Consider the following 27836-nt stretch of genomic DNA (forward strand, 5'->3'; position numbering starts at 1 on the left):
ATAACTAAAGTGTTTATTTCCATTCAATTCACTAACCGGTTGGTCCGCTCAGGTGCCTGCCTTTGCTCACAGGAGGGAGGCTGGCCAGACCCCTTGGCCGATGGGTTTTCCCATGGCCAAGACCCTTCAGATCTGGGCAGAGGTCTGGAGGGGGGAAGGGGGAGAAGAGCAACACGCTTTCTCCCAGGGGGGAAAGGAGCATGCCTGCACACGTCTCTGAGGGTGATGCTCTGGGAGCTGGGATATCACAGTGAATGATCCGGGTCCCGGCCTGATGCAGCTTGGTTTGGGCTCCCAGAGGCGAAACTGGGAACTGGCCATGTGAGGGCAACTCAGGAACCTCCAAGGGGCCTATTTGCCTGGAAAGCACTGAATATATTGGGGCAGAAGGAGAGTGGACAAGTGGGCAGAGAATTCTGGCGCTGCAGCCTCGGGCCTACTTCCTGCTCGATCTGTTGCTTTCAAGAACAGTCCTGGGGGAGGGGATGCTCCTTCTCCTTGGCCCCCCAGCTCTTCCCAAATCTCACTCAGTCTGTGAGGGGCCCAGATGACCACGTGGCAGTTGGCTTTGGTGAGGCCTGGCGGCAGGTGGGAGCTCTATTCAGGCGGAGGAGGGAAGGGTATCAGTGAAAACCATATAAAAATCCAGATATGTGCATATAAAATCTCGCCCTTGGTGTATTGCCTAAGTCATTAAGCTGAAAGCACCTTCTTCCTGGAGAAGGATCAAAGTCCTCAAAAGGTAGGAAATGTCAAAGTGTCACTTCATTGTCATTAAAAAAAAACAAAACAACAACCAACAAACAAACCCCTAAACCAAATTCACCCCTGACCAAAATATGCCCCCCCAGTCCACGAATCGCTGTAAACAAACCCAGACGCAGGCACAACCGTCCTCAGTGGCAGTGTAGCTGATGGTGGTCACTGCAGCACCAGTCCTCCATGTGGGGGCTGTCGGGAGTGGGCGCCCAGTGGGCCGGGCGGCCGGCTGTGCACGTGATGATGGACGTGGAGCTGCAGACCTGGGGGGTGGCAGCCTCAGGGCGGCTGACCTTCCCAGGTCCCTGTGTTCTCCCTGACCCAGGAAGACAAGAGTCTCTTTTCAGGCCCTAAGCCAATCGGAGAAACGCGTCTTTTCCATTGGAGTTTCTAAAATATTCTCCAAAGACAGAAGGATTCTTCTGTTTGCCCAGTGGCAGTAGGAATGGATATTCCCGGAGTGGCTCCCAGGTGGCTGCCCGTCTGTCCGCCTGGCACGTGGCTGTTGAGCGAGGCCTGGAAGAGCAGCCTGGGGGCGGGAGAGAAGAGAGTGACCCTGGTCTCTCCCTTTCACATTTGTTTTCCTGAAAGTGTTTCTTGGCTCCGGCCAGGTCGCCTTCCCAGAGGGAGTTGGAGAGAAACTGCTTTTGAGCTCCAATTGGACCGTCGCATGAATCTCCCAAGCCCTTTTTCTTTTCCCCCAAGAACAATGATCGCTTTCCTTATGAGAATCCTCTTTAAAAAATATTCCTTGTATTTCCCGCCCCCTCCCAGGATCTGTTTTCTTTTGTCCCCTTTCCCTTTTTTCCCATCATCTGAGTTGCACGTGCTCTTGGTGACATCTCATGGCTGGCGGGCTGCTTGGTTCTTCCTGTTGCCGTGGCCTCCTGGCAGGTGGCTGACCCTTCGGTAGACAGAGAGCCAGGGCGGCCGGCATGTGGGGTGGAGGGGGCAGGGCCTGGAGGAAGAGGTGAGCCGAGGCAGGTGAACGTCAAACCTCCACAGACTGGATCTGGTTCATCTGTGCCCGCATCACCTGGATACTGTTCAGGATTTTTTTCTGGTGGCCGGCCAAGGTGACCCCAACCCGGAGAATGTCCCTTGGGGAGAAAAGCACGTGTGTTAGGGAAATGTGGGGGTGGAGGGGACTTTGGGTCAGGCAGAGAGCTGCCTGGGCTTCTCCAGGGTTTCCTGCTAAAGAGAGCAGGAGGCCCAGCAGGCGTGGCTCCGTGGTTGAGCGTCGACCTATGAGCCCCGAGGTCATGGTTCGATTCCCAGTCAGAGCACATGTCCGGGATGCAGGCTTGATCCTCAGTGGGGGATGTACAGGAGGCGGCCAGTCACTGATTCTCTCTCATCATTAATGTTTTTCTCTCTCTTTCCCTCTCCCTTCCTCTCTCTGAAGTCAATATAATTATTTAAAAAAAGAAAAAAGAGAGAGCAAGGGAAGGGATGAGGGGTGTGGAGCAGGGGTGGGCATCTGGAGATGAAGTGAGTGCCTACATGAGGGGGCAGGAGCACGTGGCTGGGAGTTGGGGATCTAGGTGTGCCATCGCCTCTGCTTCTGGGAAAGGAACCTGCATTTCCTAGGCACCCCCTCTATGTCTCTGTTGCTCCTCCTACAAACCCCCAGTTCACAGAAGGAAAAACTGGGGCTGAAGGAGCTTCTCTGATTTGCCTAAGGTCACACGGCCAGTGGGTGGCAGGCGGACCTGGGTGGCGATCAGAATGCGACTCCAGAGTTGGCCATCTCACCCTTTGGCCCCCACATTCCTGCTGGGACACTGCCTATCTTCCATTCTCCCGAGCCCCCCGCTTGGGAGGGTGGGTGGAGGCAGCTGGGCACTTACTCCATCATCATCTGTGACACGACATCGAAGGAGGTGAAGCCAGCGCTGGCGAAGCTCTCCTTGTACTGTCCCATCTTGATGGCCTCTAGCCACTCGTCCACTGTGTTAAAGCTGGTGTAGTCGGGGATCGTGCGGTCCAGCAGTGGCAGGTTGATGCTAGGGGTGGGGTGGGCAACAGAGACGGTCAGGGCACATGCTAGCAGAGGGGACAGGGTACGGATGGGCTGCAGGTGTCCCTGCATGTGTGTATCCGTCAGCATGAACACAGGTGAGTGTGCATGTATGTGTGTCTCTCCCTGTGGGTAGTTGTGAGTTTGAACCCGCATACATGTGCACACATATATGTGTGAATATGAGAAAGCAAGTGTGCAGGACTCGCAGCTGGGGCTACCTGGAAAGTCTGGGGAGGCCTCTGCAGGGACTGCTGAGAGGCTGGACCATGTGTGAGGCGGGACACACTTCGGCCATTCTCCATCCTTGTCCACCCTGGTTGTGCTGTAAGAAGCTGAATTGTGGACCGACTCTCCAAAGTCCAGACAAAGCTGGTGCACTAATGGGAATGACTTCCTGGCTGGCTCATTAGGCTAAAAGCTCACAGCATTTGTATCCAGAAAGTCAGGAGCTGTTGACTCAAGGTCAAGGTGAGAAGCAACAGGTAGAGGCCAACACGAAGATCTGTTGGCCACACGAACTTGGTGTGTGAGTCTCTGACCAGCTAGCCCTGGACCCCAAGGACACTGACTGGACCCCTGCCTCTCAGAATCCCTGTGTGACTGAGAGTCCCAGAGAGGGCAGGGTCATGAGTGGGGCCTGTGTCAGCGCCCAGGCAAGGCTGTGGTGGCTACAGGTGTGATGAGCCCACTGTGGAGGCACTTGTGTGTGCTCAGGTGCCTATGGATGTATGTAAGTGTGAGTGTGAGAATGGGTATATTCATGTATGAGATTGTGTGTGTGAGAGCATAAGCATTTGTGCCTATGTTCACACATATGTGTAGGACTATGTTCTTGTGCATGCGTGCACATGTTTGTGTGTGTGTGTGTGTGTGTGTGTGTGTGTGTGTGTGGCTGTGTCAAGGAGGATGCAAACATAAGTTAGAGAGTACAGGTTTGAGCGTGAGGGTAGTTAGGGAGGAAACTTAGTGATGAGTAGATCCATTTACTAACGAAGATTCTGCTAACTTTTCTTAAACACCGTCCTATCTGACCATTCTTTAAAAGTGCTTCCTCTCCCACGCAGCATGCACTATGTCCTGCACTCCTCTGCACCCCAAAGCAGCGCAGATACCCAACAAACTATCCTTCTCCATCCCAATTCAGGCAGAGTATCTGCTTGAGGCAGGGTAGCCAGGGTGGGAGGGTATTTGGAGAGGGTAAGGGCCAGCTGGGGAGGAGCCATAGAGAGGGGCAGGGCCATACCCAGAAGAGAGGGGCGCCATGGCTTTGAGGCTGTTGGGGTTGCGGATCATCTTGTCCAGCGTGTTGACGATCTGCCCAAACTTGGGCCTGTGGTTGCGGTCCTTCTGCCAGCAGTCCAGCATGAGCTGGTGCAGGGCGCTTGGGCAGTCCATGGGCGGTGGCAGCCGGTAGTCCTGCTCTATGGCATTGATTACCTGGGGACAACAGAGGGGCTGAGTGGGTTGGGTGGGTGGGTAAGAGCATCTGCCCTCTGGCCTGGCCTACCTTTCCTCCAGTGCACTTCAGAACACACCTATTTGGTTGCCCTCCACCTCTTCCAGGCAACCTTCCAGGTCCAACCCAGGGATGGACCTCACCTGGGCTCCCACCAGGTATAGCCCCAGCCTAACCTGGCAGCTGGGTGCTTGCCTCCCCCGCCCCAATCTTAGGAAATCCAGAACCCTGAGATAGCCTCTGCCTCAGGACCCACCCTCTCTCCCATCTCGGAGCCCCTCCTGGCTTTGATGGCCTGAGGACTCCTCCTTCTGGCCACACACTTGACTTCAGTGCCATTTACAGCTCCAGGTGAGTGATACCTTCCTTGTCAGGCCTCACAGCACAGACCTGTACCCCTTCCCATGGCTCCCACCTGGCTCCTCTGTCAGGGAATGGAACTCAAACACCTGCCTCCAATCTGTCCTGCCACTGGGGCCAGACTCATCTTCCCCAGCTCGACGGGGTCACCCTCGCTGCGCAGGCAGCTCCTTCAAGTCCTCCCTGTCCGCATTGTTGCAAATAGGAATTCCTTGAGTTGGCTTTCAAGCACCCCATTATTGAACCTCATCAGCCTTTCCAAACAGCTTTCCTCTCCGCTGCTCCCAACACAACCCCTCACCACCCCACCTCTGGGCCTTGGCACAGGCTGTTCTTTCCACTGGAATCCCTCACGTCTGCAAGTCCCACTGCTGTGTGAGTCCCCTGCCCCGTGAAGACTTCCAGGCTGGTCTTGCCCACACTGCTCTTGTCTCAACATTTGCCTTCTCCAGTTTAGCACCTGATACTAAGAGTTCCCAATTACTGCATCTGGTTCCCAGAGTAATTGTGTTGTCCCAAAATTAAACACTTGAGGGGCAGACATAGTCTCATTCAGGGCTGGCCACAAGGTGAATACATCCTCGAGATTTGCTGATTTGTAGATGATGGACCTTCCTACTCCTGAGCCCCTGGAGAGTCCGGGGTCTTGTGCAGACATGTGAATCAGCCATTACAGGCTGGGAGCTGCCCTTGCCCAGGATCTCAGAGACGGTGCTCCCACTCTCTGGGAGATCAGCAAAAGGCCAGGAATGTGGGTCTTCCCCTTCCCCATCTGGCTGGACAGAGACGCTCTCTCCTGGAGACTTACATCCTGGTTGGTCATGTCCCAGTAGGGCCGCTCCCCGTATGACATCACCTCCCACATGACGATGCCATAGCTCCACACGTCGCTGGCTGAGGTGAACTTCCGGTACTGGATGGCTTCTGGGGCTGTCCAGCGGATGGGGATCTTCCCACCCTGTGGAGCACAGTGAGGAGGTGGGTGAATGGGAAGCTGACCGGTCTGGCCTCTGCTCTCAACATGCCCCGCCATATGCCCTGTGCCGTACCAGTCATAGGAAGCATCTTACTGTTCAAACTCACCATACTGCTTCAGAGCTCGGGGCATTTGCACACGCTATTCCTCTGCAGGGAGGAGCTTTCCCCACTCTCCCCTCTGGAAACCTCCTTCTCGTCCTTTAAGTCCCTCTGAAAGTCTTTCCTTAAGTCCCAATTGTTGCTCACTCTGTTGAATCCCACAACTGTGCCTGTATCTCTCCATCAAGGAGGCACTTCCCATACAGAGCAGTACTCCGATCATTTGCTGCTTGCCTGGCTCTGACTGTACTGTCTCCGAGCTCTCTGAGGGCAGGGACTGTGTCCTGTGCCTTTCTGTTAAAACCCTTCACTAACCCAAACTGCTTTCAGGAGAGAGTCGTGAGCATGGGCATTCAGGATCTCCAAGATCTGGCCCTGCCTAACTTCCCAGACTCTTGCTCACCACTTGAACCTCGCAGCCTGCATTCTGGTATCATCTTACCATGAGAACATGGCATTTGACTCACTTTTACTGGCCCTTCAGCCTCCAGCTCCGATAGCACCCCCTCTAGCAAGCCTTCCTCTGCCTCCCCAAGCTGGTGTCCTGGCTCACAGCCCTGTTACTCCATGTTGCTCTGTACATATGTGTCCCTCACCAGCCCGTGAGCTTCAGGAGGGCAGGAACCATGTTTATGTCTCTGCATCTCCAGGGCCCAGCACAGTGCTTGGCATGAGCAGGTGAAAACGTACTGCAGGGAGAGCTGGATGTGTATGCCCTCTTTCCTGGCACCCTGACCCCATTGTTCCCTGCGCATCTTACCAGGGCGCTGGTGTAGGTGGGGTCTGAGGTATCATCCTCCAGAAAGCGTGAGAGGCCGAAGTCGGACACCTTGCAGACCAGGTTGCTGTTGACAAGGATGTTGCGGGCGGCCAGGTCGCGGTGGACGTAGTTCATGTCCGCCAGGTACTTCATGCCGGCCGCGATGCCCCGCAGCATGCCCACCAGCTGGATGACTGTGAACTGCCCATCGTTTTGCTGCAGGAGACGTGGAGAAAACGCAAAGTCAATGGAAGGGTCTGAATCAGACTCTGGATCGTGTTCACAATGGGAAGGCAGGGCCCCATCCCCCGGCCTAGGCTCTGTTTCAGGTGCTCGGGGACCGTAGGCCCAGGAGAGGCCACTTTCTGGGTGGTGGAGAGAACAGACTGTGCAGCAGACACGGTTGGTTTGAATCTGGCTCTATGCCTTGCTGTCTGTGCAACCTCGGACAAATGACCTAACCTCTCCGAGTCCCAGTTTCCTCATGTGTGTGTTAAGTGGGAATGAGTGACAGCCACCTTCCAGTGCTGTCTGAGTTAAACAAGAGGGTACATGGAAGGGGCCTGGCACATACGAGGTGCTTGAAAAACATCTGCTAAATGGCAGCTATGCCAATGGCATACTTCCGACTCCTCGTCAGGGCTGTCTGTCTGTCTGGTTGACTGCACCCTCCTAGGGGGCCTGGGGTTTCCCTCTGTGCTCTGAACTCCTCCCCTGGCCTGTAGTGCTCTGGAGGAATTCAAAATTCAGTGAAAATTCTGGACTAGGGGTTTAAAGACCTGGTTCCAGTCCTGGCTTCCACCTGGACCCTCTGGATGACCCTGGGCAAACTCTACCTCTTGTGCATAATGAGAAGGCTGTCTGTGAGCATGGATGGCAACTGATTTCAGGTTGTTTGCTAACTCTGATCAACTGGTTGTGGTTTCCTGGATTGAGCCTGAGATTTGCTTTTGAGGGTGGCTGGAGAGATTTCTGGGATTGATTAGTGATGTCGGCCGTGGGTAAGGGAATGGAAAGTGGCAAACGTACAGGCCATTCCTGATCTAGAGCTTTTCCAAAACCCTTTGAGGCTCTGAAGGTATGAAGCTATGTCACTCCTTTTCCTGCCCCGCCCATGGTCCCCTACCCGGAGGAAGGAGTCCAGGGAGCCATTCTCCATGAACTCAGTGATGATCATCACGGGCGTGCTCTTGGTGACAACGCCCTCCAGGTGAATGACGTTGGGGTGGTCGAACTGGCCCATGATGGAGGCCTCGCTCAGGAAGTCCCGGCGCTGCTTCTCAGTATAGCCCGACTTGAGCGTCTTGATGGCTACAAAGATCTCTCTCTTGCCTGGCAGTTTCAGGTGGCCACTGCACACCTCCCCAAACTCCCCTGGACAGACACACCAAGAGGGGCAAGATGTCACATGCCAGGAGGAAGTGTCACCTCCCTGCTCCCTGTAACCACCCCCCCCCGGCCCCCCGGCACTCCTGGGGCCTCCTCAATGTTCTACTCATCCTCTTGGACACAGAATCCCTTTGTAGAATATGGGGGCCCACCTTTGAGAGTAAGAGTAAACTCTTCATGGCTGTCCCATGGTGTTTGGATGGCATGGTGTGAGGATGTAGGGGAACCTGGGGAGATGGAGGGTGGGACATGGGATGAGTGGTGGGAGGGACAAAGCACTGGGCTGAGTCCAGAGAACTGGGTTCCAGACTTAGCTCCATCTCTGATGTGATGTACAAATTCCTTCCCGGCCCCGGGCCGCAGTGTCCTGATCTGTTGATGAGGGAGTTTTACTGGATGACCTTTGAGGGACTTTTCCATTGGGCATTCTGAGCCTTCAGGGCTCGGAAGGTTCTCTGAGGGTTCTGCCCCCCATCCTACCCTCTGTCTCAGGAGTACACATTGGGCTGGTTACACATGGTTGAAGTCACAGGGAGGGCACCAGCCACCTACCTGCTCCGATCACCTGCTCAATTTTGACACAGGAGATGTCGATTTCCTTGGCAAACTCCCGCACTGCCTCATTGGGGTCCTCGTAGGTGAACGGGTCGATGTAGATCTTCATGCCTGGGGTCACTGAGGGGGAAGACTAGGCTTGGTCAAATGCACAGATTCAGGATGTGGACAAATGGAAAGGGGAGAGCCAGCCCAGCCATGGATGGACATATACTCCCATGTGGTTCCCCCTAAGAACTTGGCCACCCCCTGCAGGTCACTTGACCTCTCTGGGCCTCAGTGAGCAGATGGGCACTGAGCAAAGGGTGAGGCGGGCAGATTGCTCAGCAGGGATAGCAAATAGGTTCTAGCTCTTGTTCCAACTCTAACTGACTTCCTGGAGCCGCTGAATGACTGTCAGGATTGATTAGCAATGTCTGTTATGCGTGTGGGCATGAAAGGAAGAAAGGATAGTTAGGGTTGTCACTCCTGTGATAGAGAATCAGGAGGAAGGAAGCCAAGAAGGACAGGGGAGAATTGTAACAAAAAAACAGAAAGAGCAGGCCATAGACTGTGTTCTTGGGCTTCTGCTGAGGAGGTCTCCCTATTTTTCAAGGGTCAATTCAAGCCTCCGCTCCCCTCAGGAGACCCTGGCTGCCTCAGCCCTCCCAGGCAGCGCCAGAGCCTGGAGGCTGCCTCACCATGACTCCTGGGACCACCTTTGGGGTCCCCCCCTGGCCAAGTCTAAAAACTTCCTGGATCTCAAATTCCCTGTTGATCAGCATGAGGCAGGATATGGACAAAATTCCTGATCTGATGTGAATTTTTATTTTTTTATGCAGAGGAAGGAAGGAGGTGACTTGGATGTCAAAGACCTAATTCTGACCCCAGCCCTGAGTCCACAAAAGCTTTGAAAAAAAAGGAAAGATGATCCATCCCCCATTGCCCCTCCCAGATGACTGGTCTTCCGCTTCTCTGACCACCTGGCCCTCGCTCAGCCCAGGCTTCCCTCTAGCTTCCCCAGCTCCCTGCCCACATCCTCCCACTGCTCTGGGAGCTGTGACTTTCTGGTAGCAGCTTAGGAGTTGGGAGCTGGAGTCCCTGGGTCATAAGTAAGACTTGGTTGGTTGATGAGTGGGGTCATCAACCCTGCTCAGCTAGTGTGACCTTGGACATGTTGGTTGACCACTCCCAGCCTCTGTTTCAGACATTCCAGGAATCCAGGAGGTGAGACCTCTAAATAGGGATAGGAAAACTGGCCCACTACCTGTTTTGTAATAAGGTTTTATAAATTAAGTTTTATTGGAACACAGCCACACACATTCCTTTTGCCTGTAGTTGCTTTTACGCCACAGTGGTTGAGTTGAGTAGCTAAAATAGAGACTATATGGCTCGAAAGCCTAAAGTATTTACTATCTGGCCCTTTACAGAGAAGTTTGATAACCGCTGCTCTAACACATGAGCTTTACACTGAGTGGCCAGATTATTATGACCACCCCATCAATACTTCGTTGGGCCACCTTTTGCCTTCAGTACTGGGGCGATTCTTCTTGGCATTGACTCCACGAGATGTGGAAAGGTGATGCGAGGAATCTGACACCATGCCTGACGAATAGCACTGTCAAGTTCTTTGAGATTTGATGATGTGGAACCAGCTGCCTGATGGCTCTTTTAACTTCGTCCCACAAATGCTCAATCGGATTGAGATCTGGCGATTGTGGGGCTACCTAAGCAAGGTAAAGTCTCCCTCATGTTTTTTTTTTTTTTTAAAATATATTTTATTGATTTTTTACAGAGAGGAAGGGAGAGAGATAGTTAGAAACATCGATGAGAGAGAAACATCGACCAGCTGCCTCCTGCATTCCTCCTGCTGGGGATGTGCCCGCAACCAAGGTACATGTCCTTGACCGGAATCAAACCTGGTGGGACCTTTCAGTCCTCAGGCCGACGCTCTATCCACTGAGCCAAACCGGTTTGGCTCCCTCATGTTCTTGAAACCACTCCTGCACAATACGAGCACCACTGTGGCATGGTGCATTGTCTTACTGGAAGAAGCCATCTCCATCGGGATACGCCATCAACATGATAGGATGAACTTGATCAGCAACGATACTTAGGTATGTGGTGCTATTCAGACGTTTATAATGATCTGGCCCTCTAGCAACTTCAGTGGGAAATTATAGCTAATTTGCCTATAAACGTCAGGTGGTCATAATAATCTGGCCACTCAGTGTACTTTGGATTATTTGTCCAGCCCTTTAGGTCAGGGTTTCTTAATCTGAGTCTGTGAACCACTTGGCAGTTCCAGGGTGGCTTTTGGGGTGGGACAGGGGGTGGAGTCTAGTAACCTCTTAAAATGCATTTATTATTGCCTTTTTGAATTAGAAAAGTAATGCATGTTCCTTATAGTCTGAAAACTCTGGAAGTAAATATTGTTGAAAGTAAAAGTCCTCCAAAATCCATCCCTGAGTGTAGACGTTTCTGGGTTTTTCCTATCTTGTAATTTTATATACACACATATGCAAACTTCTGTTTCTCTGGCCACAGGATCCAAAACTTTCAGGCTAAAACCCTCCCCACCAAAGAGGTTAAGAACCACCATGCTAGCCTGTGGGAGCCTGGGAGGAGGGCGAGGGCGTGTGCTCTTTTCTCACGCCGCCCTTCCCTGGCGCACTGCACACAGCTCTGCACACCACAGACACTCAGTGTCAGAGCTGAGCAGAATCCAGATGACGGAGATAGAATACTAGCAGTTGCTATTTACTGAGGCCTTTGTCTGTGCCTGACACTGTGCCAAGGCCTTGATTTGCATTCTCTCTCTCCTCTGCCCGACAACTTGAGGAAGGGGTCATTATTCTCATTGCACACATGTGGAAACCGCAGCTCAGAGAGGCAAGTCATCTGCCTAAGGCCACACAGCTAGCCAATGGAACCGCCAGGATTTGAACCCAGGTCTGTCAGGCTTGAGCCAAGGGCCAGTCCTCTTAATTACCATGCTCACTGCCTCCTGGATGAAGTCCAGCCAGATCTGGTCCCTGCATCCTCCTCCTGGAGTATTCAGCCAGGACTCCTTCCCCAAGAGCAGGGACACAAGCTCCCTGGAGATGCTCCCTTTGTTGTTCGAACTCTGATTGGCCTGTGGGTCTTGGGGGCTGGCTTTTAGCCTCCCTCCTAATAGAACTGGGGAAGCCCTTTCTGCTGGGTCAGCTGGGAGGGAGGACAGGAATGGGTCAGTTCAGGGTGCTAAGGAGAAGCACAGAAGGAACTCAAAGCCTACTTGGGTGCTGCTAGCCGATCAGGTGCCATCCCCAAGTCTTGGCCAGAGTGATGATCAGGAGGAGAGAGGCAAGTGCCTTCACCTGGCACCCCACGCCCTCAGTGATGGGCCCCATGGATAGCCTCCTGGTCCTCTACATGCCAGCAAAAAGGAATGATTTACCCAGCGGTCCCAGAAACACCTCACAAGTTCTTGTCTCTGTGCTTCTATTCATGTGGCTCCCTCCACCTGGATCACCCTTCTCTTCCTCTTTTGTCCAGATCAAAATGCCACCTCCTCTGTGAAGCCTGCCTGGATCCCTCCTGTGGAGACCCATGCTTTCTCCTCCGGCTCCCACAGCCCAGTCTCCACACCCACTCCTCTGGCCCTGATGTCTATATGGCTTTTTTACCTTGTATCAGGGCTCCCAGACATGCGTGCTCAAAGCCACGCCCCCTCCTTTCTGGAACACTCTGCCGCCTGGGAGGGCTTGCGTTACCCTTGCTCCTCCAGGGCACAGAGGCTGTGTCTGTTGTTCATGCTACACCCAGGACCTGGCAAGGAGGGTGCTAACTAAATGCTTATTGATGGAAGAATTGCATCACTCGTTGATGTGCCCTCTTTTTCCCTCTCCACCTCTTTGAGGTCATGAATGCCTTTGAGAATTTGGCAAAAGCTATGAATCTCCTCCTTGGAAAAACATCCACATGTGTGTACACCCCCATATTCAGAATATCGTTTTGGAATTATAGGCCCTGAAGCTCTAGGGGTCTGTGAGCCCCAAGTCACGAGCCCTAGAATATTTTCTCCGGAGCACACATGTGAAGGTGGTACGCAGTAGATACTCAATAAACACGTATTGAACGCAGGACTCGGAGTGAAGCCATCCTGCTTCTGTGACCCTCTGTCACCTCACCATTAAGAGCACCATTGGCTCACAGTTCAGTGTGGATTCCCAGGCAGGAGGCCCTGTTCTAGGCACTTGAAAGGTATTGACCCAGTGACTCCTCCTAACAACCCTACCAGGTCAATGCTATTTATTAGGCCGAGCCTTATGAAATTGTCACTATTTGACTGCTTTGGACCTACAAAAATGGCAATTTCATTTGGTCCAACCTAATGTTGTACCTCCTTTTTCTTGGGTGAAGAAACGATGGCATAAGAAATATGAAATGACCTGCCCGAGGGGGCATGGAACAGACAGTAAGTGGCAGGAGTGGGGTTTGAATCCAGGTAGTCTGGCTGAGGCTATGCTGCCAGCGTTTTCTGCTGCTTCCCGGCTTGTCTCCTGGAACCGAAGGGGAGCTCCCCGTGGCCACAGCCTTGCACAGGAGCTGGCTCCCAGGAGGGGCATTTGCTGAACTGAAGTTGCATGAGGACCTCTGCAGGCAAACTCTTCAGAAAAGACTGGGCTGGTATTTAGATGAGGCATGACTGTCAGGGCCATCACCTCTCATTCTGAACCTACGTGGGGATTCAGGACAAGCGAGGAGGGACCAGGCGCTCAGAGACCTGGGCTTGAATTCTGGATCTGCCAGAAATGATGGTCACAAAGAAACAGGACCCACCTCACAAGGGGCTTGCAGGGATTAAATGAGAATCTTTTTAAAGGGCTTAGTAGAGTGGTTGGCAAATAGAAGGCACTGATGGATGGTTAACTATTATAATGAAGAGTTATAATGAACTGTTATAATGGCCATTGTTAAATATTATTATTACAAAGCACTTCAATGTCCATTCATTTATTTACTTCTCACAGCTTTGTGAAAGAAGTATCATTCCTGCTACTTCCCATATAAAGATGCCAGCCCGGCCGGCGTAGCTCAGTGAACCAGGAAGCCATGGTTCGATTCCTGATCAGGGCATATGTCCGGGTTGTGGGCTCGATCACCCGTGTGGGACATGCAGGAGGCAGCCAATCAATGATTCTCTCTCATCATGGTTGTTTCTATCTTGCTCTCCCTCTCCCTTCCTCTCTGAAATAAAAATAAAATAAAATAAAATAAATAAAATAAAGATGCCAAGACTCAGAGAGGTTTGATGACTTCCCCAAGGCAACCTAGCTGGCCGGTGGTGGAGTAAGAATGAGAAATCAGGTCAATCCCTCTGGCTCCACATCCAGGCACCATAGCCCTTGGTATTGGGCTACGGAACACATGAGCCCGAAAAGGGGACTTCAGCCAGTCACACGCCTCTCAGCTTCCTCTAGGGTTCTGACCACACAGGGCTGCTGGTGGACAAGGGATCCCAGGGCTGGCGGTGCTTCGAAACTAACAGTCCTGCTCGGACACAGGGAGTGAGCCTGAGCTTCCGATCGCGTTGATCTATGAATCAATCCAGGGGCCTATTTTTAAAATAGCTCCCTGCGGTCACCTGTCTCCTTGTTACTCACTCATCCTCTAAATAGTGATGGTCCGAAATGGCTCCAGGTGACAACGTGTGTGAGCTCAGCCGGGTGGAGACAGCACCGTGTGGCTAAGAGCCTGCACGCTGCGGCCAGACACCCTCGGTTCGCACCCCAGCCCCTGCCCGAGCAGCTGTTGACTCGGACTCACAGTGGGAAATTATAAGGATTAAATGGATGCGTACACGAACAGCACGAAAACAATTCTTGGCACATAGAACACAGTCAATTTGTTTAGCTACCTCTACGATCATGATTTTATAACTTGGGGACTAGGAGGGCGTGATGTAATTTGTGACTTTTACTTTGACGCACAGGTGACTTTTATTTCTGTGTAGTTAAATTTGTCTGCCCTTTTCTTTGCTTTTACACTTTTGAAAAAGTCCTTTTCTATTCACAGCACAGTTAAATGGTGACCTAAATTGTCTTCTGGGAATTTGAATGGCTTAACCATTTTTACATTTATGTCCACAGTGATTGTTAAGCCCAGGAACTTTTACTTCAAACTGAGTTTTACCCAGAGGCGTAATCTAGAATTCCCAACTCTGCCCTTCTTGCCGACCCCACATCCAGTCCTGCAACAAATTTAGTGGTTCTACCTTCAAAATGTGTCAGAATCCAACCACTTCCCACCATCTCCATCACTGCCCCCTGGTCTGGCCATCATCATACCACCTGGATTATCCTAACAGCCCCCTCACGGGTCTCCCTCCTTCTGTCCTTGCCTGGCCACACCTCACCCTTCCGTGCATTTTCTACATGGCAGCCAGGGAAGTCCTGTCAGAACTGTAACTCAGAGCCCGTCAGTCCTTTGCTCAGATCCTTCTAGAAGCTCCCCATTTCACTCAGAATAAAAACCAAGAGCCTGCGATGATTGACAAGAATCTGCATGTTGTGGCCCCTCACACTCCCCCCCCCCCCACTCTGCTCCAGTCCCACTGGCGGCCCCTTGGCTGTTCCCGAAACCTCCCAGACACAGCGCAGGCTCAGGGCCTTGGCACTGGCTGCTCCGTCGCCTGGGACGCTCTTCCCTGAGGTCTCGCTGCACAGTGCACGCCCCCAGTGCCTTAGTATCTTTGTTCAGATGAAGTCCTCTCAGGGAGGCCAACCCCAAATCCCCTAGTTACAAACAACCCTGAACCACCACCCTCAATCCATGACTCTGCTTCTCTCTTGCCTTTTTCCCACAGCATTTTCATCCTTTAATATATCATATGCTTTACTCATTTATGACATGTATATATATATATTTTTTTATTCTCTGTCCCTGATGCTAGAATATAAGTTCACGGGGGCAGGGATATGTGGTTTGTTGACTTGTATGTCCCAGCACCTATAACAGGGCCTGGCATACATGGAGGCTACAGCAAATAAGTGACAAGTGACTGGACATGCTGATGGCCCCCCTTTATCCAGTGGCCATCTGAGGAGCCCTAGGATACCCCACTGAGTACAGTTTGAGAACCTATGTTAGACCCACTGGGAATTCCTGTTGCCTGAGTGAGGTCTCAGACACACCTTCTCCCCACCGCCCCCCATGTCCCCCCGCCCCAACAGAGAGTCAGTTCTGCCAGGGCCCAAGGGAGAGGAAGCTACACTCTGCTCTTCTCTCCGCTGGACCCCTTGGGAGGGGACAGGGCTCTGGTGTGTGTGGCACATGTGCTCCCAGCCCTGGCCTAAGGTGGGGGGGGGGCAGTGGGGGAATGGAGGCACTGGTGGGAGTGAATGGTCACCAGAGGAGTCACCTGGAAGGAATGACACGAGGCCTCCCTCCTCCCTTCTCTCTGGTCTCCCAGGCCGGAGCCTAGGGTCCTCATCACCTCACTCAGCTCATGTGTTTATTCTATAAATACGTGTGTAGTGACTACTATGTGTGGGAAGCGTGCTGGGCCGGGGAGGCAGTGGTGAGGGTCAGACACGGTTCCAGGTCTCCATGCACGCCCGTGATAATGTTGGAGAGAGAAGGGAGCGGCCATCACAGTGCAGCCAGGTAAGGGGTGCTGTGCAAACACGGACCACAGCCCTAAACCCGGCTGGGGTGGGGTCAGGGAAGGCTTCTCAGAGGGGTCTGCATGAGGCCTGAGGGAGAGTCAGAGATGCTCAGGGAAAGAGGACAGGAGAGTGATCAGGCAGAGGGAACAGCATGTGCAGAGGCCGAGGTGACAGTGAGCACGGCACGTTCAGGGGACAGCTTGTCATTCAGTCTGAGTGCAGCAGAAAGAAGGCTGGGGAAGTTGCCGGGGAACTGACAGTGCAGGGCCCAAGGGTGCCAGCCCCGCTGGGGCATACATACTGTGGCCACTGGTGTAGTGCTGCAGCTTGTCCGTGTACTCCGAGTCAGCACGCTCAAACCCCCGTCTTCTGGAACAAGAGCAAAGGGCTGGAGCCACCTGGAGGCGCCAGGGGAGCTGGGAGCCACAGCAGGTGATAGGGAGAGGGTGGGCAGGCCTTTGGAAGCACATCCCTGTCAGAGGCCTCCCTGCCTGCCCCTCACCTACCCTTCCCGCTCTCCCACTTCAAGTCCAGGCTCGCTGTTTCCCCTGCCCCCTCTCCGGCCAAGCCCCTTTCAAAGAGCAAAGTCATCGCCTCTGGTCATGGCCTCTGGTCATGGCCCCTGGCCCCTGGCCCCAGAAACCCTGGGGGCTTCTGTCCATTTGACCTTATGACCCCGTGTCCTCTAAAGTGGGGAACTCTTGCTCAGCCGGCGTGGCTCAGGGGTTGAGCTTCAATCTATGAACCAGGAGGACACGGTTTGATTCCTGGTCAGGGCATGTGCCCAGCTTGTGGGCTTGATCCCCAGTGTGGGGCATGCAGGAGGCAGCCAATCAATGATTCTCTCTCATCACTGATATTTCTGTCTCTTCCTCCCTTTCCCTTCTTCTCTGAAATCATTAAAATATATAAAAAAAATAAAGTGGGGAACTCTTTAAGGAAGAAGAGTTTCTCTTCGCCTTTCCCCAGAAGTCAGGGAACCAGGCCCCCTTCCTGCACATGCCATCCCAGCCAGTGGGGGTGCTCTTCCCGCACCTCCTCCTGCCTGTGTCCTCTCCCTCTTCCCAGCCACCTCAGCCAGGAGGCCTTCCCTGAGCTCCACAACCTCCCATCTGACACTGCTTACGGCCCTGATCGTGAAGGGGCCTCAACTAGTGCAAAGGCAGGGCGATCTGTATTCCCTCCACCACCCCCTTCGCTCCCAGCACCCTGCGGTCCTCCTGCCCACTGCTCTGAGACGCGCCTCATGCTGAAGTATTGGTGTCTCAGTGTGCCACCCTGAACAGTGGGCTTGTCAAGGGCAATGGGATGGGCTGCTGATGGTGGCTGTTTAGGAGGAGGTGGGAGAGGCCACTTGGGGGTACCCAGGCCGACCTGAGCCTCTCTCGGTCCCTGGTACTGATGGAAATGCCTCCTCCGTTCACAAACACTGTTCAGGAATGGCTGAATGGATGCATGCCAGGCCTGGAGGGGCCGGGGGATACCCACCCACCTGTTACACACGATGGCGATGACAACCACGGCGATGAGGAAGACCAGGGCAGCCGCAGAGGAGCCGACGATGAGTGGCAGCTTCTCCTGGATGCTGGTCTGGTACTCGGCTGGGGAGAAAGCGCATGCAGTGTTCTCAGCCTGGCGCCGGGAGCCCCAACAGCCCAGCGCCCTGCGGGGTCTCCCGGGATCCCAGGCTCTGTTCCTGCTCCTCACGGAGTCCCTGTCACATGCTCAGGTGGAGAACCGGCTGTCACTGGCTCACAAGTTACCTTGGACACGTCCATGAACTGCTCTGACTCCCAATTTCTCAACAATAACATGGGCATAATAGCCACATCTCAATGTTGCTATGAAAATCAACAACAATAAGCTGCCACATAAGGAGAGACAGTGGTACGCACAGACTCTGAGGCCAGACTCCCCGGGTTTGAGTCCCAGTGGTGCCACTTACTATCTGTGTGAACTCTCAAAAAGCAACTTACCTCTCTGTGGCTCAGTTTCCTCCTCTGTAAAGTGGGGAGAATCATACTTCCCACTTCATAGGACTGTTGTGGAAAGCACATAGTAAACACTCAGTAAATATCAACTGTTAATGTTACTGAGTGTTTTAAGGGTTGGTCCCTGTGCTAAGAATGCGATGTATCTTGTTTGATTCTCAGAACAGCCCAGTGATGCACTGGCTATGTTGATCCATTTTACAGATGAGGCAATTGAGGCTTAGGGAGGTCACACAGAAAGTGGCCAACGCCAACACTTGAACCCAGATCTGTTTGACCCAAGGCTGTGGGCTTAACTGAGATAATGCTAAAATGCACTCAGCATTGGCCTTGCTCTTGCAAACCACTCAGTACGTTCTCAATGTCACCAACATCATCATCGTTTTAAATTCTATTATTATTCCCATTTGCTTTCATGACCAGACGGGCTTGTCAAAGTCAGGGACAAGGTCAGTCCTGGGTCTTAGCGCCAGCACACATTTGTTGAATAATAAAGAAAGGATCAGGGACAGCCCTCCAGTACCCATGTCAGTGACGCTCACCCAGCATTCACAAGGGCTGAGAAAGGTGAAAACGTTGGCTGTGAGGAAGGGGGGCTGGGGAGAGGAACTAATGCTGGAAGAGATGGGGGCGCTGTGAGGGAAAATGCTGGAGCCTCGCCACCCATAAAGCTGGCCCGGAGCTTGGCGGGTTGGTGCAAGGGCCCCCAGGCTCACAGGAATGACAACTATAACCTCACATCCTATTCGGTGAGCGCTAACTCTGTGAGGCCTGGCACCAACCCTGTGCTAGGGCCTGTACATCTGTCCCCATCCTTATCCTAGGATGCTAATGAGATAGTTGTTATCATTCCCCTTTACAGAAGAGAAAAACAGGCTCAGAGGGGTAAGGTACGTTGCTTCGGGCCATACACCGAGGGCGGAATCTCCATTGTCATTTCCATCTGTCAGGCACCAGAGTCCACACTCTTTAACGACGCTGCCCTTCAAGGATCATTAGAGCAGGAAGGGTACGTAGAGACCACGTGGTCCCAGACTGGGAGCCACAAAACACAAGGGCTGCAACCTCCCTTTCTCTGGCCCAGGGTAGATATTACTAATCCATCTCAGCGCGTCCCCCTGCTGAACTAGTGCAGGGACGAAGTAGTTTTGCCTTTTCAGACTGAATATGATTGCTTTCATTTTATAGATGCGGGAAATCTGGACCCCAGAATGGGTGTGATTTGCTCAGAGTGACTGCGCGTCGGGGCTGAGCTCCCAGGAGTCGTGGGAGAGGACGTGGCCCGGCTGGCGTGCTGGTAACGGATATCACAAGCCTTTCCCGGCCACGGGCAGTGCCTTTACATAGGGCCGCGCAGTCCGTACAGTGCACAGAGGCTCCCAGCCAGGCGGGAAGGGGGGCTGATGGACATCCAGGAGCAGGGGGGTGCCGTTTCTAATGGGCGGGCACAAAGGCGCTGTGCGGGAAGGTGGCTCTCGAGTTAGTTCTGTTTGTGGAGTCAGTGCCCGCCCCCGCCCCCGCCCCGCCCTCTGGCGCCTCTTACCTTCTGTCATGGTCTGGAAGTACATCTTGCCACTGTGGCGCCCATAGCCCGCCACGGTGCGCGCCCGCACCTGGAAGACATAGATGGCGCCGGCTTTGAGGCCCTGCACAGTGACTGTGTTGGTGGGGCTCTTTATGGCCGTGGCGTTGTACTCACTGAGCTCCTGCCGGGGAACAGAGAAGACAGTTAGCCAGGTTGTTGCGCACAGTGGGCCCACAGCCCACCAACCACTCCTGCCACTTGTGGGGCGGGGCAGGGGGGTGGGGAAGGGTTCTGGCCACCAGGTAAACATCCGTGGTCCTCAATTCTTCACTCCCTCCCAGTAACAGAATCACACACCTGCAGCCTTTGCAAGTGATTTTGCAACCCAAGAGAAGGCAGAGAGTGTATATGTCTCCTCCTCATGGATGCTGAGTTTGTCTCCATGACCTGCTTGGGCCACTGGAATATTCTAGAGGACATGATGCAAGCACGGGCTTTCCATATACTTGTTGATTTGGCTTGGCCTCTTGTGATTCTGAAATCTGCCACGAGGGGGGCTTAGTCTGGGTAACAACTAGTTCCAGAACGAGAGAAAGGGGGAAAAGATCTTGACCTAACTTCTAGAGTGAAACGGAGCCACCTCAGCTGACCGACAGATACAAACCTATGAGTAAGAAAAATAGCTACTTGTGGTAGGTCACTGGATTTGGGGCTGTTTGTTCTGCAGCACCATCTCAACAACAGCTGACTAATACACATATACTGAGTGGTCACTGTGTGCAGATCCTGGGGTCTAGACTGTGAATTCTTGTGGACAGCAGGGAGAAGGCCCACATTGCTCACTTCTGCGTCCCTCTCTCTGCCTCATGCCTTGATGGATTAAGTGGAAGGACCCCTGTTCAGCCTTATCACACTTGAGTCAGACAAGAATTAAGACCCAGAAAGGGAAAATTATGCTCAAGGTCACATGCATCAGTTGATGGCTACTTTGGGACTCAAAACCATGCAGGAGCCACCTCTAATGTTCATGTCTTTGGGTACCTTTGAGAGATGCAGAACACCAATTCTCACCTCCTAAGTACTGCCCAGGGTGACCGGAGGAGCCTGGACAGGACAAAGAGCCAGCTGCTGCAATAGGGGTGGAGATGTGTTTGAATTGGATGCAAATGTTTACCTGCCTAGTTGATGCTCATTCAGGCACCTGTCAGCTGCCCAGATAACCTTCTCCAAATACCCTCTTTGCATTAGGCACCGGGCTGGGCACTGGGCACCCACAGAGGTGAAAGCACAGACTCTGGTCCTGGAAAGCCCAGTTCAGAAAAGCAAACAGGGTGGAGAACTTAACCCTTTGAGGATCTGGAACACTTTTGAGAAGCTGATGAAAAGCTATGACCCCTTATGCAGAAAACCACGCACACGCCAATCATGCACATGTCAGGGAGGCACAGAGCCCCTGAACACTCTCCTGAAACAATTAAATGAGTGCGAGCAATGTTATTACAGATAATAACTGTAACTACAATGTTACTATTTTTAAAAATGCAAATGTAACTCTGATGTCCGATATTTTATTTGGCAGCCCTCTCTCCCTGAGCCTTTGCAAGTCCTGCTGCCCCATCGGAAATACCCTTTCCTCATCTGCCTGCAGTTCCCTTCTCCTTATTCAAGACCCAGCACCCGGACTGCCTCTGCTGGGGAGACTTCCCAGATGCCCCAGCCAGATGGCGCAGGCCCATTGTCTCCCACCCACTGTTCTGATATACATGTCTTTCTTTTAAAAATATTTAAACAATATATTTTTATTGATACACATGTCTTCTCTAAGGAGAGTGTGGTACTCTGAGGGCAGGGATCTTATCTCATTCATCTCTGGGAACGCCCAGGCTCCACACATGGTAGGTGCTCACTAACCTCCGACAGGAATGAATATATAGACTATTCACAAACTATGAACCCAGGATGCACTACCAGGCCTGGCCACTAGGTGCCGCCGTCTAACATGGGATCTGCTCGGGCTAGCCCAAGCCAAGGGATCGGTTGTGCAGACTGGGTGGGTGCCCATGAAGGCTGGAAGTTTTATGTTCCTGGTCATATGAGGGAGATGGGAGGTAACTGGTCTCGGTGCCTCGGGAGAATGGAGAACAACCTGAGTGGATCCCTTCTCTAACGTGGGGCACAGGACCCCGCAGGGGATTGGAAGTCATTTCCAATGCGAGTTCTTCCACTTGCTTGCATTGTGACCTTGGGAAAGACCATTTCCCTGAGCCCTGTTTTCCACTCCAGAAAATGGAACAATACAGTCCAACCGCTCAGGGTTGTGAAGATAAGGTCTGATCAGTTAGTCCCTGGCACAAAGTTGCTGATCTAGAGCCATCAATTCCCTTCCCTCTCCTTCTCTCCCCCTCCCCCCGCCCCCAACCTCAAGAGTACCCTTATCTAAATAAGGATTATTTGGGTTAGGGGAATACATTTAGTATGAAATCCACTAGTCCTGTGTTTGAGTCCTTATCCAGAGACTAAGGGCCAATGAGGCAGAGGGTGCATTGCTTAAGTCCTATGAGCCGCAGTTTTCTCATCTTTAAAATGGGATAATACCACTATATGCCACACACAGTGGCTGTTGAGATGCAATAGGAAATAATGGGTACAGATTTTCAGAGAGTCTCTAACACACATAAGGACTTAAGTGTCATCTATCACCGTTGTTGTTATCATCACCAACGTTCATTAGGTGGATGAATGAATGTGCAAGTGAATGAATGAGCAAACCTCCCCCTGTAGATACTGCTCCACATACACTAGGCAACACCTAGAATACAATCTGGACTTTCATTCACACATACACGCCCCCCCTCACCCCGCCCTCAATCTTTGCTCCCTCTGCCTGGAATGTCCTTTCCCTTCACTTTTGCCAAGTAGAAATTTCGTTGAATTGATACAGAAATCGATGTGGCCTACAAAGGCCCATCCGCCATAGCCGGCTTCACAAATGACTCTTCTCCTTGATCTCTCGAGGAGCCCAAGGGAGCATGAACCCATGTGCTTTGGGGCAGCTGCCAATGGAGGTCACCTCCCCTGGGATGCTGGAACCGATGGACAAGGCCAGCCCTCATCTGACTGACACTATTTGTCAGCGGCCTCTAGAAGACTTCCAGCAAAGTGGTTGTCAGCTCTGGGCTCCAGGCTCCGGGCTCCGGGCAGCATGGGAAATCCCAGTGAAGTTGGGGAGAGGCCAAATGAAGAGCCTGCTCCAAAGGAGCCCTTTCTAAAGAAGGAAAGGAAAAGTAGGAAAGGAGATAGGGGTGGGGGCCGCAGGGCTCGGTACCTAACTTCCCTACCTGGGAAGATCTAGCATTCATTAAAGAAATCCATTGCAGACACCAGGAGGAGTCTGATGTATTAGGAAAGAGCAGGCTGTGGACCTGTTAGAAATACATCTCACTACTTGCAGCCTGGCTGTCCCTCCCCGTGGAGAGGAAGAAGGTGTCTCCGACACTTTCACCAACTGCATTTTCTTTCCATCCTTAAATCTTGCCATTTTCCTCAATCTGTCCTTCCACTCTGTTCTTCCTCTGCACACGCCTGTCTGTTCTGGGTTACACCTCCCCACTCCCGGCAAACTCCACATCTGCATCTGCAAATCCCAAACCCACATCTGCCCCAGGAAAAGGCACCACCATCTACTGGGAGTTGACTGTCACCCTTCCCTAGTCCCCTGAGTTTCAAAATATTGTCTGAATCTGGCAGTTTCTCACCATCTCTGCTGCCAACTCGCCAACTCCATGCCACCGTCATTTCTCACTTGCTGTCCCATGAGATCCCTGTACAGAGTCTACCTGTATTCTCCACATAGCAAGCTACAGGAACCTTTTAAAGTAATGAGCCAGATCACGTCACTCCAAAACCTCCTGAAGGCTTCCCATTGTACCTTAAATTGAATCCAGGCTCCAAAAGCCTGGCAGGCCCACCACAGTCTGCCCTGCCTTCCTCTCCAAACACCACCCCTACACACCTTTCCTTTGTTCATGTTACTCCTGCCACACTCACCTGCTCTATTCTCTGAGTACAGCCAGCACCTTCCTGCCCCAGGGCCTTTGCACATACCATTCTTGCCTCCTGGAATGATCCTGCTCTCGTCACTCGTCCTAGCATCTTTCAAGGTTCAGCTCAAATGTCATCTGAATGAAGACTTCCTCTCACATATACTAGGATTATGGGGTCCTCCTTAGTGACCCCCGGGAACCTTTGCTGGCCCTTCTGTGGTTTGTATCTCATCTTGTCTAATGGCTGTTTGTACCCGAACCCGTCTTTTTCTCTGGACTGTAAAGGGAAGGCCCCCAGGCATGTCTAGTTACTCTTGGTGTTCCCAGCACCCAGTCCGAAGTTGGTGACAGTGAGTCTTGAATGAACCAGTGTCCCATCTCCCCACTGGCAGAGGCCAAGCTGCCTCCCTCTGTACCCCAGGCCCTGGGAAGAGGGGGTGATGGAAGCAGGGCCACGTCTTATCACGGCCACACCTCAGGCTGTTCGTCTCCCACCATTTATGCTAAAAATCCTTCATCAGAGCCTGGTTCTGTCCACCTCTTAAAGGTTATCCCAGAAGCATCCCTGGGAGAAACTGGGAGACAGCAGAGCCAGGTGAAGAGTGAGAGCACAGGTCCACACCCCTGCTCTGCCACTTAGCAGCCGGGTGCTCTTGGACACGTTACACAATTTCTCCTTGCCTCAGTTTCCCCTCCTGCCCAACAGGGTGGATAGCAACGCTGCGAGAAGGAATGGGACAACGGACATGCTGTGCTTAGCACACAGTGAGCCCTCATGAAACGTGAGCAGGTGATTGTGGCTGCTGCAAGGCCTGCTGGCCCAGCCACCTCTGGCATGGGCCTGGGGATGCCCAGGCAGCAGCAGAAAGTAGGGCAGAGCTGCCTCCTGGTTCACACCTCCACTGCCTCCTCAGCCCCTCCTGCGTGGGTAGGAAATGGGTCGTGGGCAGGACCTGTGCCGGGATTCCTCATTTCCGATCCCATCTTTGGGGACAAACACTTTCCGTTTCATTTAATCATCAAGCTTCTTAATTAGCTTTTTTCCTTTTTGAATTCTGAGTTGCTAAGCTGTCCCCACCAGAGGAAGTGGACATGATTGCTCCTGCAGGGCCCAGGCTTCCTGAGCCCAGCAGCAGCTGGTCCCACTGCCTGGGAGGCCCGGCTCCAGCAGGCCCCCCCCCCAAGGGGTGGAGCTGCGTCCCTCCCATCATCCCCTGGGGCACAGCAGAGGAGAGGCCAGGTCTCCACCCTTGAAGAACAGGCCTTGGGAAGGGATTCATCACTTCTTCATCCAGCCACCACTTATCAAGTGTCCTTGGTGCCAGCTAGGTCCAGGCTGCTGGGGAGCGTGTGGTGAAGGGGACAGATGTGGTCCCTGGCCTCTAGGAACGCACTGCCAAGAGGAGGGATGGGCAAGGAAACAATCAGAAACCAGCCGGCTGAGGCTGTAGAGGTGTTTGATGAACCCCCGAGACCCACCAGGGTTTGGGGGACCCAGCAGCTGACAGAGTGAGAAGGTTGGGCCTCCGCAGGGCTGGCTGGAACTGTCTCCACCTCATTTCCTCTCAGCCCTTAGGGAAAGCCTTTCCATCATTTCCGTTTCCAGTGGGCTCGGCCTCAACTAAAGCACGTCCCATAGTCATTCACACCTTAGTCTGAAAGGGAGTCCAGTGGAACCTTTTCCAGGGGCCCCGGCAACCTCTGAGGCTGCCTGTGCCTCCGGGAGCAGGTAAGAAAAGTCACCAGCCACACAGCGTTCCCTAAGCCTCTGATGCTCAGCCGCCTGGGCAGGCCTCACACGCACACATGCTCAGCTCCCCGGCTTTACACCGCGCGGCCCTGGCCCACCGTGTGGTGGGCAGGGCAGGGGAGGGAGGCAGGGAAAGCACACTCCACTCTGCTGAGGGCCAGGCACCTGCTGGGCACTATACCCGCATAGCCCCCAGGTGAGGGAGGTGGTCTCATTCACCATTGACCCCGGAGGAAACTGAGGCTCAGAGAGAGAACGGTGGCTGCCCACGTTCACACACTGGCTGCTGGTGGAGCTGGGATTTGAACCCACGGCTTCTCACTCCTAGTCCAGTGCTCCTTCTACTACACAGTGGCTTCCAACCCCGGGCCCCTGGCTCCTAGAGGTCCCCGAAGGGAGTGACAAGGGTCTGCGTTAAAAGCTCAAAGAGAAAGCACGCTCCCCCCAGACGAAGGGCACGCAGGCGAATGAAAACCAGTGTTTTCGCTGGAAGCCCAGCAGCACAGGAGAAAGCTCCACTCTGGGCGGACGCTCTCGAGCAGTGTCTCGGCTTCGGAGCAGGTGCATGACCCATCCTTGCTTAATAAACGCAGCTTCTGGGAAACCCAGCTCTTCAGAGCTTCAGGACAGCTGAAGTCACGAAGAAGGGATCTTGGTGGGGAAAGGCCTGTGACCACCGCATGTTACTGAGGTTGCCGGCCAGGTCCCCAGACCAGAAAAGTAAGACTCAGAGAGGTCGAGGCACCCCCCTGAGGTCTCACAGCCAGGCAGGAGCGAAGCCACCATTCGAGCCTGAGGCCAGTGCTCTTTCTGCTTCAAGGTGGTATCTTGTCTTGCAGGACAGTGGAACCCCGGGCCCAGCCTGAGTGGGGGGCCATCAGGGAGGTGGGGGTGGGGAGCGCCCCAGGAGCCTAAGTACCTTCTCGTAGTACTGCAGCTCATAGTCCAGGATGACGCCGTTGGGCTGGTCAGGCTGGGACCACGACAGGGTGATGCTGTCCACGGTGCGGCTCACCTGGTGCATGATGGACACAGCCGACGGAGCTGGAAGAGAGGTCAGAGGTCAGGGGTGGGGGTGGGCATGAGACGGTGCAGCGTCTGGCCCAACCGCGGAGGTGCTCAGAAGAGGGGAAGCGTCTCGCCGAGGCCACACCCTGGGGGGCCGGCAGGGAGCCGAGGGACTCAGGCAGGGTCACAGGTGCCCCCACTCGGCCAAGGTCATCCAGCCCCGAGGAGGGACACTGCGCCTCCCTTCACCTCCCTCCCTGCGATTCACCTTCTCGCAGTGACGAAAAGTGGCAGAATGTGTCCCTATAAAACGACTGCACTTTTCAAACCTGAGGGGCATCAGATTTGTGGAAACTCACATTGCTGGGCACCACCGCCCAGATTCTGATGCCACAGGTCTGGGCGGGGCCTGAGAAGCTGCAGCTCTAAGCAGCGCAGGCGTTGCTGACCACTGGAAGGGAGGTAACCTGTCCCAGGCCACCTAGCAGGCAGAGGTGGGGCCAGGGCCAGAGCCCAGACCAGCTGATCTAGTATCTTTTCTACCCACCACGCTGCTTCTCACAGCCTGGCTTCTGCCCACGATTGCCCCTCTCACTGCCCAGCCTAACCTGTTCCTGGGGCCTTAGGGCCCAGGTAGTCTCCAAGCAGAGGTACAAGTAGTTCCAAGAGGCGCAGGCCGAGGCTGCCGAGCAGCTGGGGGCCAGACCTCCAGGCTTGGGTGCTGGTCCTACCCTGAGGCACTGGGGAGCCACGGAGGACTGCAGTGGGGACGGGAACCTGCTCCTCCACTAAAACACAAGCTGCCATCACGCTTGTCATTTTGACAACTCTGTATGTCCAATGATGACCAGAGAAGAAAAAAGGCCCCCACAGCTAACACCTAACACTTCCTTGTTCATTCCTGGCACTTTTCCAAATGCTTTATGTCAGTTAACTCACTTAACTGCTATATCAACCCCATGAGGCTGTTATCATTAATGAGTATACCCATTTTATGGATGAGAAAATGGAGGCACTGAGGTATGAAGTAACTTGTCCCAAATCACCCAGTTAGCAGGTAGTGGAGCTGATCTTAGAATCCAGGCCCACCTGGGTCCCACAGAGCCGCTCCCCTCCAGTGGCCGTGGCTGATGCAGGCTGACCAGGGAGGTCTGGAAAGAAGTGACCCTCACAACACCCTGGTCCAGATCCCACGCTGTTGCTGCGAAGCGCACTTTACTCGGCTTCTGTTGACTCACCTCACTACCACCCACCCGGCCCGCCCCGGCTCCGGGAGCTCAGCTGTTGGTGGAGGCAGGTCTCACACGGCCGTGGGGGTCTGGGCCTGGTAGGCTTAGCTGGCAGATTTGGGTTACAGGCAGCTAACCCGGCTCTGATCCTGTAAGCCCCGTATCCCTGGGTGTGGCAAGGAGGCGGCATTGCTGGGAAGATGATCAAGGCAGGCCAAGGGGGGCCAAGCAGGGCTGGCCTTTCTGCCGGAATCCGGGGGGATTAACAGCGGAGAACAGG

General features: G+C 53.5%; 1 protein-coding gene across 2 annotated transcripts in view; it reads right to left on the reverse strand.

The window, feature by feature from the left end:
- The window catches only part of EPHB2 (EPH receptor B2), a 116794-nt gene continuing 88958 nt past the window's right edge, over positions 1-27836 (reverse strand). The window contains exons 4-14 of one of the 2 annotated variants that reach the window (XM_081085507.1): positions 26239-26363; positions 19545-19614; positions 17503-17611; positions 16312-16376; positions 8377-8499; positions 7562-7809; positions 6436-6651; positions 5407-5556; positions 4026-4219; positions 2610-2765; positions 1-1859 (exon numbers count right to left, since the gene is read on the reverse strand). In XM_081085507.1, coding sequence (XP_080941633.1) covers positions 1751-1859; positions 2610-2765; positions 4026-4219; positions 5407-5556; positions 6436-6651; positions 7562-7809; positions 8377-8499; positions 16312-16376; positions 17503-17611; positions 19545-19614; positions 26239-26363 — 1565 coding nt within the window. In that variant the 3' untranslated portion in view covers positions 1-1750. Of the gene's footprint in view, positions 1860-2609; positions 2766-4025; positions 4220-5406; positions 5557-6435; positions 6652-7561; positions 7810-8376; positions 8500-16311; positions 16377-17502; positions 17612-19544; positions 19708-26238; positions 26364-27836 lie in introns of both variants that reach the window. The other variant, XM_081085506.1, reaches the window with a different exon arrangement.

Source organism: Myotis nattereri (genome assembly GCF_964212035.1).
Source record: "Myotis nattereri genome assembly, chromosome: 3".
Lineage (NCBI taxonomy): Eukaryota > Metazoa > Chordata > Mammalia > Chiroptera > Vespertilionidae > Myotis > Myotis nattereri.